The sequence below is a fragment of the Chiloscyllium punctatum genome, chromosome 16 (genome assembly GCF_047496795.1).
Source record: "Chiloscyllium punctatum isolate Juve2018m chromosome 16, sChiPun1.3, whole genome shotgun sequence".
Taxonomy (NCBI): domain Eukaryota; kingdom Metazoa; phylum Chordata; class Chondrichthyes; order Orectolobiformes; family Hemiscylliidae; genus Chiloscyllium; species Chiloscyllium punctatum.
In genome coordinates this window covers 38,707,407-38,720,869 of record NC_092754.1, presented here as the reverse complement: position 1 = coordinate 38,720,869, position 13,463 = coordinate 38,707,407, and the positions used below count along the sequence as shown (strand labels likewise).

At 44.2% G+C, this 13,463-nt stretch overlaps 1 protein-coding gene across 10 annotated transcripts in view; it reads left to right on the top strand.

Moving 5' to 3' along the window:
• Nucleotides 1-13,463, top strand: part of nphp4 (nephronophthisis 4) — a 431,145-nt gene that overhangs the window by 314,747 nt on the left and 102,935 nt on the right. For 9 of the 10 annotated variants that reach the window (XR_011962716.1, XM_072586731.1, XM_072586730.1 and 6 more), the window contains one exon: nucleotides 7,365-7,556. The exons of the other annotated variant lie outside the window; for it this stretch is intronic. Coding sequence is in view for 8 of the 9 variants with exons in the window: in XM_072586731.1 (XP_072442832.1) it covers nucleotides 7,365-7,556 (192 nt within the window). In the remaining variant the exon portion in view is untranslated. The remainder of the gene's footprint in view (nucleotides 1-7,364; nucleotides 7,557-13,463) is intronic. 10 annotated transcript variants of the gene reach the window in all.

The following is a 13,463-nucleotide window of genomic DNA, read 5'->3' as shown; positions in this document are numbered from 1 at the left end:
CAACCCTCGGACTCAGCACTGCCTCTTGACCTGCAATCTTCTTCCCGACCTCTCCTCCCCCACTCCCTCTCCGGCCTATCACCCTCACCTTAACCTCCTTCCACCTATCGCATTCCCAACGCCCCTCCCCCAAGTCCCTCCTCCCTACCTTTTATCTTAGCCTGCTTGGCACACCCTCCTCATTCCTGAAGAAGGGCTTATGCCCGAAACGTCGATTCTCCTGCTCCTTGGATGCTGCCTGACCTGCTGCGCTTTTCCAGCAACACATTTTTCAGCTCTGATCTCCAGCATCTGCAGTCCTCACTTTCTCCTATTACCCTTGGAAAACCACTTTCATGTAACTAGATAATATAGTATCTACCTGGCTTTTGTAACTATGAAAATTCACATAAGTAGCTTTTTGGAATGTTGAGGGCCTCATTGAATGGATTAAAGGGAAATTGTATCTTCCAATGCACTGGAAAGAATATTCATTGTCCTGAAATTAAAGATTGCTAATGAGCCATATCAGAGTGACACCTAGGAACATTCATGGTCTGAGAATGTGACTTATTTTCGGCTGACAAATAATTATGCTGAGAAAGGAGTATTTTTCTATTTGGTTTCATGGGCTGAATGGCTTCTTTTTGTGCTTCTGTACATTGAAAGCTGTGAATTTACAAGCTGTGCATTGAGGAGCTAGCCCAATTTCCTCATGACCCTTAACGTATGACCGTACAAGAAAGGGACTGTAAACAGTAACATTTCTGATTGGTACGTTCACCAAACCAGAGCTCGGCCGCAAACCCTTGCCTTTAATTTTTTTCACCACCTTTCCTCATATGCCATCAGAGGCCTTTTAAACTGGAGAGGGAGGAATGTGTCCAGGAGAGAGGCAACCTTGAAGAGAAGGGAGTGATGAAGAGGAACCAGTAACCAAGAAGAGGAGTGGGAGATGGGTGGTGCAGGGATCAGAGAAGCGTAACTTGGGGAGGTGGGAGACAATCAGGAGGAGTGCAGGCAGTGTTCAGCATCAGTCTGTATAATTTTAATGTGGAGTTGAGGTGGAAGCCCACTATATCTTCTGCTCCATATTCACCTCAGAAATCTTTTTTAAACTTGCCCCATCGTTTGTCCTCTGCAGATGAGGGAAAGGAACCACATTTACTTGAACACAGTTCTCTTAAAACTAGCTGTTTCCAGGACAGTGCATTTTTACAAGCACATTGACTATTTGTATGTCCAAACTGACCAGCAACTGTTTTAGATCAAGGCGCTATCTACCACTTGCCTTTACCAATAAGGCTGACAGAATACTTTATGTGCACAATGAGCGTACTCTTGTTACCTGCCATATTGAATGCTTTGGTCCCATTTGTGCCTGAAAGTAAGGTCCATATATTTCTATTTTCACGTATTTATTGACATTGCAATTAAATAGCTAACAAAAAAATTCTGTTTGAATCCATAATGTTTTAACTTAAGACTTAGGTTTCTACAGTGTTAACAAATAATAGATTTCTCAGTTTTCTCTTGACTATGAATACTAAATCGTGTTTTTTATGGGTAATCAATGGTAAACACTTCAAAGCGATACATAAAATTTCTCATTTCCTCATAAATTATTTCTTTGAAAGCACAGTAATGGACAAGTAATGATTGCTGTTGTACTAAACGCACAATTTGAGTCCGGTGATGTGTGCAGCTGCAGTTTCAGAGAGATTTAGTTCACCCAGAGTTCAGGGCCCAAAAACATCTCCAATTTGTTGAGATCTGTGGGGGTGAGATTTTAATTTATAAACAATTTATTTTTTCTATTCAGTCATGAGGTGTGGGCGTTGATAGCTAGGCCAGCACTTATTGCCTATCCCTGCTTACCTTTCAGAAGGTGGTGGTGAGCTGCCTTCTTGACCTGCCGCAGTCCACGTGCTTTGGTCAACCCACATTGCCACGAGGGAGGGAATTCCAGGATTTTGACTCCGTGACAGGGAAATAATAGCAATATATTTGCAAGTTAGGTTGGTGAGTGGCTTGGAGGGGACTTGCAAGTGGTGGTGTTCCCATGTATCTGCTGCCCTTTTCCTTCTAGATTGAAGTCATCGTGGGTTTGGAATGTTTGGCAAATACCGAAAGGCAGCTTTTAGATGGTACACACTGCTGCTACTGAGTGTCAGTGGTAGAGGCAGTGGATGCTTATGGATGTGGTGCTAATCAAGCAGGCTGCTTTGTCAAGCTTCCTGAGTGTTGTTGGAGCTGCACCCATCCAGGCAAATGGGGGGTGTTTCATCACATTCCTGACTTGTGTCCTTGTAGATGATGAACAGGCTTTGGAGAGTCGAGAAGTGCATTACCCACCATAGTATTCCTAACATCTAAGCTGCTGTTGTAGCCACTGTGTTTATATGGTGAGTCCAGTTAAGTTTCTGGTTAATGGTAACCCCAAGTATGTTGCTAATGGGGGGTGGGGTGTCAGTGATGATAACACCATATAATGTCAAGGGGCAGTGATTAGATTGTCTCTTATTGGAGATGATCATTACCTGGCATTTGTGTGGCGTGAATGTTACTTGCCACTTGCAAGCCCAAGCCTGGATCTTGTCCAGAACTTGCTGCAATTGGTTATGGACTGCTTCAGTACCTGAGGAGTCATGAATGGTGCTGAACATTGTGCAATCATAAGTAGATGACCCCACTTCTGAACTAATGATGGAGAGAAGATCATTGATGAAGCAGCTGAAGATAATTGGGCCTAGGACACTACCCTGACGAACAGGCTGACCTGGCTGGGATGACTGACCTCCAACAACTGCGGCCATCACCCTACGTGACACATATAACTCCAATCAGTGGAAAGTATTCCCCCAATTCCCGTTGACACCAGTTTTGCTCAGGCTTCTGTTGCCACACTTGGTCAAATGAAGCCTTGGTGTCAGGAACAGTCATTTACACCTCACTTCTGGAATTCAGTTCATTCGTCTATGTTTGAGCCAAGGCTAGAAAGAGGTCAGGAACTGAGTGGCCCTGGCAGAACCCAAACTGGACTGGGGAAGGGTTCTACCTTTGTTGTGGTTGAAGGGATGGAGTTCAAGGGCGGAGGTGAGGGAAGTGGAGGAGATGCACTGGAGGGCATTGTTGATCACATGGGAGGGGAAATTGTCCTTGAAATAGGAGGCCATCTGGGATGTGCTTGAGTGGAATTGCTTCTCCTACGAGCAGATACAGCGGAGGTGGAGGAATTGGGAGTAAGCAGGTTATTGCTGAGCAGGTGCTGCTTGACAGCACTGTTGATGACACCTTCCATCACTTTACTGATGATCGAGAGTGGACTGATGGGGCAGTAATTAGCTGGGCTGGATTTGTCCTGCTATTTGTGTACAGGACGTACCTGCACAATTTTCCACATTGTTAGGTAGATGTTACTAATTTAGCTGTACTGGAAGCGCTTGGCTAGGGGAGTTGCAATTTCTGGAGCAGAACTCTTAGTGTTACTTCCAGAATGTTGTCACGGCCCATAGTCTCTGCAGTACCCAGTGCCTCCGACTGTTTTTTGATATCATGAGGAGTGAGTCACATTGTTGAAGGCTGGCATCAGCGGTGGGAGGGAATCACTGGAGGAGCTCATTCATTTACACAGAATTAAAATCACACATCTTGTTTGAGACTTAACTTTGATGAGACAAGAATGGAGGTGGAGCAGTAATAAAAATGTGAAATGTGGCTAGGAATCCTAACTCTGTTACTATGCTTCACTGTTTTCCTGAGGACAAAAGAGGGAGTGGAGTAGGCCTTTGCCATTCTTGGTGAGTCAAACAGACCTAAAGAGCGAGGAGAAAGCAAGGATTGTGGATGCTGGAGAGTTGGAGTCAAAAGGTGTGATGCTGGAAAACCAAATGATCAGGCAGCATCCGAGGAGTATGAGCCTTTCATCAGGAATGTAGGGGCGGGGGTGGGGCTGAGAGATAAATAGGAGGGGGTTAGCTGGGGAGGCGATAGGTAGATGCAGGTAGGGTGATAATGATAGGGTGAGTGGAGGGTGGAATGGTTAGCTGGGAAGGAAAATGGACAGGTAGGACAGTTCAAGAGGACAATGCCAAGTTGGAAGGTTGGTTCTGGGATGAGGTCGGAGAGGGAGGGGAGATGAAGAAATTGGTGAAATCGATGTTGATGCCCTGTGGTTTGAGGGTCTCAAGGCGGAAGATGAGGTATTCATCCTCCAGGCATTGGGTGGCTTCAATTTGGTGATGTAGGAGGCCCAGGACTCCTTGACAGAGGGGGAGGGGAGTTGAAGTGGTCAGCCACAGGGCAGTGGGGTTGTTTGGTATGTTTGTCCCAGAGATGTTCTCTGAAATGTTCCGTGAGTTGGCGTCCTGTCTCTCCAATGTAGAGGAGACCACATCGAGAGCAACGGACACATTAGATGAGGTGTTTGGATGGGGAGAAAAATCTCTGCCGGATGTGGAAGGATCCTTTGAGGCCTTGTATGGAGGTGAAGGGGGAAGGTGTGGGCCCAGGTTTTGCACCACTTGCGGTGGTAAGGGAAGATGCCAGGAGTGGATGGTGGGTTGGTGGGGGGGCGTGGACCTAACAAGGGAGTTGCGGAGGGAATGTCTTTGCGGAATGCTAATAGGGATGGGCAATATATCTCTGGTGGGTCTGATTATAGGTGGCGGAAATGGTAGAGGATAATGCGCTGTATCTGGAAATTCGTGGGGTGGAAAGTGAAGACTGGGGGATTCTATCTTTGTTGCGGTTGGAGTGGTGGAGCTCAAGGGCAGAGGTGAGAGAAGTGGAGGAGATGCACTGGAGACTTTGCTGATCACATGGGAGGGGTAATTGCGGTCTTTGAAATAGGAGGCCATCTGGGATGTGCTCGAGTGGAATTGCTCCTCCTGGGAGCAGATACGGTGGAGGTGGAGGAATTGGGAGTAAGGGATAGCATTTCTTCAGGAGAAGGGATGGGAGGAGTAGGTGAGTTTGAAGTAGATGTCCATGATCAGTTGGTCACTGAAAATGGAGACAGAGAGGTCCAGAAGGGTGGGTGATGTCTGAGATGGTCCAAGTGAACTTGAGGTGAGGCTGGAAGGAGTTCATGAAGTTGATAAACTGTTGAACGTCCTCGTGGAAGCATGGGGTGGCGCCGATGAAGTCATCAATGTAACGGAGGAAAAGGTGGGAAATGGTGGCGGTGTAACCACAGAAGATGAACTGTTCCATGTACCCGACGAAGAGGCGGGCATGGCTGGGGCCCATGCGGGTGTCCATCGCTACCCCTTTGGTCTGAAGGAAGTGGGAGGATTTGAAGGAGGCATTGTTGGGGGTGAGGACAAGTTCCACCAATCAAACGTGGGTGTCGGTGCAGGGGTATTGGTTAGGTTGGCGGGAGAGGAAGAAATGGAGGGCTTCAAGGCCTTCACCATGGTGGATGGACGGGTACAGGGATTGGATGTCCATGGTGAAGATGAGATATTGGAGGTCAGGGAACCAAAAGTCATGGAGGAAGTGGAGGGCATGGGTGGTGTCCCTAATATATGTGGTGAGTTCCTGGACCAAGGAGGACAGGATGGTGTCAAGGTATGAGATGATAAGTTCAGTGGAACAGGAGCAGGCAGAGACGATGGGTCGACTGGGGCAGTCAAGTTTGTGAATTTTGGCTGAGAGGTAGAACCGGGTGGCTTGGGGTTCCAGGACTATGAGGCTGGAGACTTGAGGAGCTGTCTGGAATTAGACAAGCTCAGTGGAAGTGGGGACAGTGCCGGCTGCCTTCTATAAGCTAAGTAAGTGCACACATCTCTCAGTGGAGCTGAAAGAGTTATTGATGGCAGACAGAGGAACTATCAATTACCATTACTGATGCAGTTGACAACTAAAACCAGAAGTACAGGTTCCAGATATAGTTTGTTTTGAGCTCCCCAATTGATTTAGAAAGTGAATTTACACAACTTCATTAAAAGCAGGACTTCCAGCTAGCTTAGCCAATGACGGCTAATCCTTACAAATCAGAAAACTCCCCTGTTTGAATTTGGAACTGTGCTTCATGAGCTGATCTCCGCCAGGTCTACATTGGGAAAAACTATCCTTGATGCATCTAGATGCCAAAGTTCCCCTCCCCTTTACAATTAAGACTAATGAACTTTTGATGGAAGTCTCTCCACATAGATGTCTGAAGACAGAGTTGAGCTAAGATATTTTGATACTAATAGTCACTTGGGTGGAGTAGCATCTCAGGAAGGCATGGAATCATGGCTGCTTATGGCATGGAGGTAGGCCATTCAGCCCCCATTGTTTGTGTACTGGAAAGGAAAAGGAGAACTTTTGGAAGAAGCCAAATGAGTCCAATTTCACATACATTTGTGCAGAAGAAATGTTTTCTCCCCAACCCCCATTTCCCTACGATAATCACTAACGTATGATCAAATTCTGAAATCTTAAGTCAAGTAAATATTAAGATTTGAAAGCAGCATGGCATTTTAAAGTATATTGTATGGACCTTGTTATGCTGATTTTAACTAACTTTTAAACTTGAAGACTGCAAATCAATTCCAATCAACAAAAATAAAGGTGCCATCAGTTTTGAATGTATAGCACTGCACTGTGTTAACATGAGGATTGTATTGAAGTGAACTCAAGATGTCTTTACTCAGTAGGCATGATTTCACTTTTCTTTAACTTCGTTCACCCCAGCACCTCCACTTCACGGGTTACAAATCAGTGCCATCTCTGAGCTGCAACTCACTGTTTTGTGATAGATCCTGTGTGTGATCTCACTCGTTACTATATTGATTTGGTTGGTTTCGAGGTTTTGTCGAGACCTCTTTGAGGTTTTACATTTACTTAGTACCAAAATTGCTGAATTACAAAGGATTTTCTGTTTATTTTTCTCTCGTGATAACTGAGCTTATGACTCTTTCAGATAATCTCAAATATTTAGAACGTGTACTTGATACAGCAGTTGTCCTGAGAGAGCCCTTCCTTGCTACTGTCTTCTAAACTGCAGTTGCAAACTTACACTGGATCAGTGTGACATTGGTTTTTGGAAGGCTTTTGAGCAGGTTCATGCTGGTTAAGCTGCTGAAGTCCAACTCTGTTTTATATAATTTGTTCCTTCTGGAGCCAACTTCCCTAAGGAGGATGAGGAAAAGGAAAATTTATCCTCCCTTGCTGAAATAGATTTAACCTAAATGCTACCGGGGAAAGATTATTCCTCCGAATGAAAACAAAATGCTGCGGTTGCTGGAAACCTGCAGTAATCTGAAATCTTAACGTGTGAACTCTGTTTCTCTCTCCACAGGTGCTGCCAGACCTCCTGTTTTTATTAAGTATACCTCCCAGCATTGCCTGAATTTGAGCTATCTTGGTTTGTAACGATTGTTGTGTTTGATTCCTAGAGCTACCACTGTGACTTCAAGAGCAGCTTTAGCGCAGTTGCATGCTGTTGGCTTCCCTGAGATCCTAGATGATAACAATGAGCTGGCAACAGTGATTGACCCTGACGAACTTTCAAACTTTAATCTGCAGAAGGAAAAAGCAGACCGTCTTCAGAGCAATGAGATAATTCTTCAATTTCTAGCTTTCAGCAGGTAACACAAGGAGCAGTGTAAAGTCTAGACTCTTCAGTAGCTGTTATCTTAAATAGCTGACGTGTGTTGACTTACTAAAATCTTACAGTTGTCAGGCATGAGGTCAGGCACATTGTTCACAATTTCTGCAAAACCTTTAGGGGCAAGCGTTACTTCACGAGGTCAAAGGGAAAGTTTGAGAGTGACGGGAAGACAGTGTGTCTTTCTTTCCTAATATATCCTTCAGGTTTAGTACAAATTATGAGTAACAAATGCGAAATCTAATTCATGCAGGCCACTGTTAGTTAGAATTACATAGAATTTATGACAGAGAAACTGATCATTTGGCCTGACTGGTCTGTTTGCTGCTCGTTATTTTTCTTTTGATCGAACCCAATCACACAATGTTTTATTCCTTTCTCCTTCATGTCCTTTTGGCATGGTAGCACAGTGCCTCACATTGCTGCCTCACAGTGCCAAGGAACCAGGTTCGATTCTACCCTTGGTGACTGTCTGTGTGAGGTTTGCACATTTTCCCTGTGTCTGCGTGGGTTTCCTCCGGAAGTAGGATTAGAGCTGATAAATTTTAAGAGTTCACAAGATAAATCCGATATACAACAGGCAATGAAGTATGAATCAACCTTTTGAAGCCTCTAAAATGGGGTTGACTGAATGGGCAAGTTACACATGTGAATTCTGTTATTAAGCATTTCCATTAATGTTTTTTAACCCTGTTGTTGATATCTGGTACTTGGAGCATTTTTTGAAATTTATTTACTGTGACTTGCACTGATTGTGTTGCATTGACTGACCAACACGGAGCGCTGCATTTTTGGATGGCTAACTTTAAATCAACACCTTGTGTCCCCCCCTCAAATGGATGTAAAAGATATTGCAGCATCATTTGAAGAAGTGTAGTGCGGCCTTCCAGAGTCCTGGACAAATCTTATCTCTCTATCAGCACCTGAAGCATTGATTATTGATTGCTCGATTATTTGTGAGAGCTTGCTGTGCACAAATTGGTTGCTGTGTGTCCTAGAATATGTCAGTGTTTACATTTCAAAATTAATTAATTGGCTGTAGAATGCTTTGGGATGTCTTGGAGCTGTTATTTTTGTTATGTAAACCTGAAAATCCTTTTGTTTCTGAATTTCCAATTCTCTCTGTAATTTCCATCAAAGTACTTGTGTGTTTCAGAAGCACAAAGGCTATTGATGCGTCTGCATGCAGTCTACAGGTTTTACAGGATATGGTGCTTCACTTGCCAGTGTATTGAATTATAGGGCTGTCGTTCCAAGTCAGGTGGAGAATATGGTATGTGTCAGATTCATCTCAAGAGGTAGATGAGCCATTTTTTGTTTGATTTGCAGCTGCCCACTAACAGTATCCCATGCTGCTCACTAATGATGCTACGATAAGAGTTTCGAGTGGCCAAACATTTTACTGACAGCTGAACACTGCACGATAACCCTTCGCAACGTTTTGAGGAAGACATGAGGAGCTGCTGAAAGTTTCATGGTTAAGTTGACTTTTTTAAGACCTCACCAAAGATCCTCTACAAGTGGCCCTGCTTTTTTGTTGAAATGAAGCATGTTATTTTGTAGTGATTTAGAATTATGGTTTGAAATTCAGGATATCGGCAAGTGCATTTTAATAACTTTCAGCAAAGCCAGAAACGTTGCCATTTGGACTTAGTAAAATATTTCATGCCTGAGAACATATTAAATGGGTGACATGGTGGCTCAGTGGTTAGCACTGCTGCCTCACAGCACCAGGGTTCCAGGTTCAATTCCAGCCTCTGGCGACTGTCTGTGTGGAATTTGCACATTCTCCCCATATCTGCGTGGATATCCTGTGGGTGCTCCGGTTTCCTCCCACAGTCCAAAGATGTGCAGGTCAGGTGAATTAGCCATGCTATATGTTAGGTGCATTAGTCAGAGGGAAATGGGTCTGGGTGGGTTACTCTTCAGAGGGTCAGTATGGACTGGTTGGGCCGAAGGGCCTGTTTCCACACATGGTATCTATCTAAAGTTGGCTGGTGATCACTGGAGCTGGGGAAGGTCTTGTAGCAGCAGATGCCAAACTTGAGCTGGATATGCACAGTCAGTGGCTGTTTAGCACAGATCAAACACAAATTTACTAGTTTAGATGGTTGTTGTGGTTCTGTTCGCCGAGCTGGGAATTTGTGTTGCAGATGTTTCGTCCCCTGTCTAGGCGATACCCTCAGTGCTTGGGAGCCTCCTGTGAAGTGCTTCTGTGATGTTCCTCTGGCATTTGTAGTGGTTTGAATCTGCAGCTTCCGATTGTCAGTTCCAGCTGTCCGTTGCTGTGGTCGGTATATTGGATCTAGATCGATGTACTTATTGATTGAATCTGTGGATGACCACTGCAACGGACAGCTGGAACTGACAACTGGAAGCTGCAGATTCAAACCACTACAAATTCCGGAGGAAAGATCACAGAAGCGCTTCACAGGAGGCTCCCAAGCACTGAGGATGTCACCTAGACAGGGGACGAAACGTCTACAACACAAATTCCCAGCACGGCAAACAGAACCGCAACAACGAGCACCCGAGCTACAAATCTTCTCACAAACTTTGAGTTTAGATGGTGACATAGCTGTCTACGCTGTTTAAAGCAGAGAATTAATGCTGATCAGTTCCTGTCTGGTGGGGATTCTAGAATGAGTAGGCTTTATTTAAAATTAAGGGAGCTCCCATTTAGCACAGAGCTTGAAAGGAGTTACTTGCCTCACTGTAGCTGGTGTTTGAAATTCCCTTCCCAGACATGAGTGCAGGCTAGCATAAAATATATTGCTTACAAATTGTTGACCAGCCAGGGAGTTGAGGGTTCTGGGGACCAGTAGGAAAGTGGAGCGACAGTAACAATCTGATCAGCTATGATCTTATTGAATTTAGTTCACAGATGCATTTTGGGAAGGAAATCTGCCAACCTTACCTAGTTTGGCCCATGTGAGAGTCCAGACCTTTAGCAATGTACTTGACTCTTATTGTTCGCTTGGCCTACCAAGCCACTCAGTTCGAGTCTAATACAGTCATCGAGTCAATCAAACCCTTTGGTCTAACTTGTCCACGCTGACCAGATATCCTAAATTAATCTAGTCCTATTTGCTAGCATTTGGCTCATATCCCTCTCAACCCTTCCTATCCATATACCCGTCCAGATGCTTTTTTAAATGTTGTAATTGTTCCAGCTATCATCTTCGGCAGCTCATTCCATACATGCACCATCCTCTGCATGGAAAGTTTGCTCCTTTAGTTCCCTTTTAATTTTTTCCCCTCTCACCTTAAAATCTATGCTCTCTAGTTTTGGACTCCCCTATCTTGGGGAAAAGATTTTGGTTATTCAGCCTATCCATGCCCCTCATGATTTTATAAACCTTTATTATGTCACTCCTCAGCCTCTGACCCTCCAGAGAAAATAATCCCAGCCTATTCAGCCTCTGCTCAAACCCTCCAATCCTGGTAATATCCTTGTAAGTCTTTTCTGAACCCTTTCAAATTTCACAACATTTTTCCTATAGCATGGAGACCAGAATTGAACACAGTATTCCAAAAGTGGCCTGACTTAATATCCTGTACAGCCACAATATGACCTCCCAACTCCTATACTGAATGCATTGACCAATAAAGGCAAGTGTACTAAACGCCTTATTCACCACACCGCCAAGATATCTTTGTTCAGCAACACTCCTCAGGACCTTATCATTAAGTGTATAACTCCTGCCCTGATTTACCTTTCCAAAAGGTAAATCACATTTATCCAAATTAAACAACCATCTGGAACTCCTCGGCCCATTGGCCCATCTGATTTAGGTCTGGTGAGTGATGGGTGATAAATGCTGGCACAGTCAGTGATGCTTGCATTCCTTGAATGAGTAAAAATTAAAACAACTCAGAGGGGCTGCTTCTACTATTTCTTATATTCTTAGATTTGAGAATAGCATATTTGGAACTTATCATTACAGAACTTTGGAGAAAGCAAATAAAACTAGCACAGAGTGAATAATTGTGGGATTCGCCTTGTGACATTTCAATTTAATATTCTTACAGGAACAACTGACACAAATGGCTCAATTTGGACTGTCTCTACAAAGTTAAATCTATGATGTATGAAGGAAACTGGAAATTGAGAGAAGTAGAAGGTCAATTTAAACCTTTAGCGTGCTGTCTGGTAGGATTTGTGAACATAGCTGCAGGGGTGTGTTATCATTGCTGATAAGCTCCACTATTGCATTGCTCAGCGTAACTGACCTTAAGAAAGGCCAGAGAGACAGAGTGGAAGCTGATGCTCGGCATGAATGATTTTGAACATTAAATAAGATAGAGCTGTGCCAGTATGTTGAGTTGTCGATTCACTACCAGGATTGTTGACAGATGGAGAGGAATTACTGTGCTTGCTGTGTGCAGCAACGTCAGAAATATGCTGATGGATATTTCCTTTGTTCTGTATTTGTCATAAAAGCCCTGGCACAAAGGAAGATGGTTGTGGTTTCTAGAAGTCAATTATCTCAACCTCAAAACATCCGTGCAGGAGTTTTTCAGGGTAGTGAACTAGGCCCATCATAAGGTCAGAACTGGAATGTTCACTTATCTTTGCACAATGTTCAGCACCATTCACGATTCCTTAGAGACTGAAGCAGTCTGTGATTACATTTAGGAATATCTGGATAATATTCAGGCTTTCACTGATAACACCTAAGTATCGGGCAATGTCCATTTCCAACAGGACGAATCTAACCATCTTCTCTTGACATTACCACCACTGAATTCTCCACGATCAATATGGTGATGTTTATCACTGCAACTCACCTCCTGACTCCATAAAGCCTGTCCACCATCTACAATGTACAAGTTAGGAGTACTCCCCACTAGCCTGGATAGATGCAACTCCATCAACACCTAGGAAGCTTGACACCATCCAGCACATAACAGCCTGCTTGAGTGGAACTACATTCGCAATCTTAAGAAACAGTCAGTCCTTCTACCTTCAGTGCACCCTGTACCGTCTATAAGATGCATCGCAGCAACTCCTCAAGTCTTCTTTAATAGCACCTTCCAATCCATTTCATCTACTATCTTGAAGAACAAAGGCAACAAACACATGGGAACAACATCAGCTCTGAACTTCTCTCTGAGTTACACGCCATGCTGATTTGAAGATAATTCTGAAGTCCTTCACTGCTGCTGGATGATGTGGGAAGATAAGGGGATAGGCAGAATATGTATTCCACCATATTCTATTGAAGTTTCATTTTTAAATCTGCTGTGAAAAAATAATAGGAAACTTTCAAACAGAGGTGTTGATTAATGAGGCATGTTCAGCACTGTCACAGTCAGCGAATTCGCTGTGCTGTAGGGTTGTATATAATGGTGGTGATGTGTGACTCAGACGGCTGCGAGATTCCAGGCCACCAATGATCAGGAATTTACAGGGTAGGGAATGATGGAAGAGAACATGACTCCCCTTTCTGAAGCCAGATCTTTTGATTAGGCATTGATGGCTTTGAATAACCCACTGCATGGGTTTACTTGCGATGTTCCCAGCATGGAGTCTTCCCCACTTTGAATTGGGTTATTGCGAGCAGTCATTGGATTGGCCCTTTAATTGGTTCTTATATGGTCATGTAAGGCCTTAACTGGTGGAAGGGAAGGAAGGGGCCATTCAATCATGGATTTAATTTGGATGGAGATTGGGGTCCCCCTGGGCAGCATGGTGGCACAGTGGTTAGCACTGCTGCCTCACACTGCCAGAGACCCGGGTTCAATTCCTGCCTCTCTGTGTAGAGTTTGCACATTTTCCCACATTGTCTGCGTGGGTTTCCTCTGGGTGCTCCAGTTTCCTCCCACAATCTAAAAATGTGCAGGTTAGGTGAATTGGCAAAGCTAAATTACCCGTGGTGTTAGG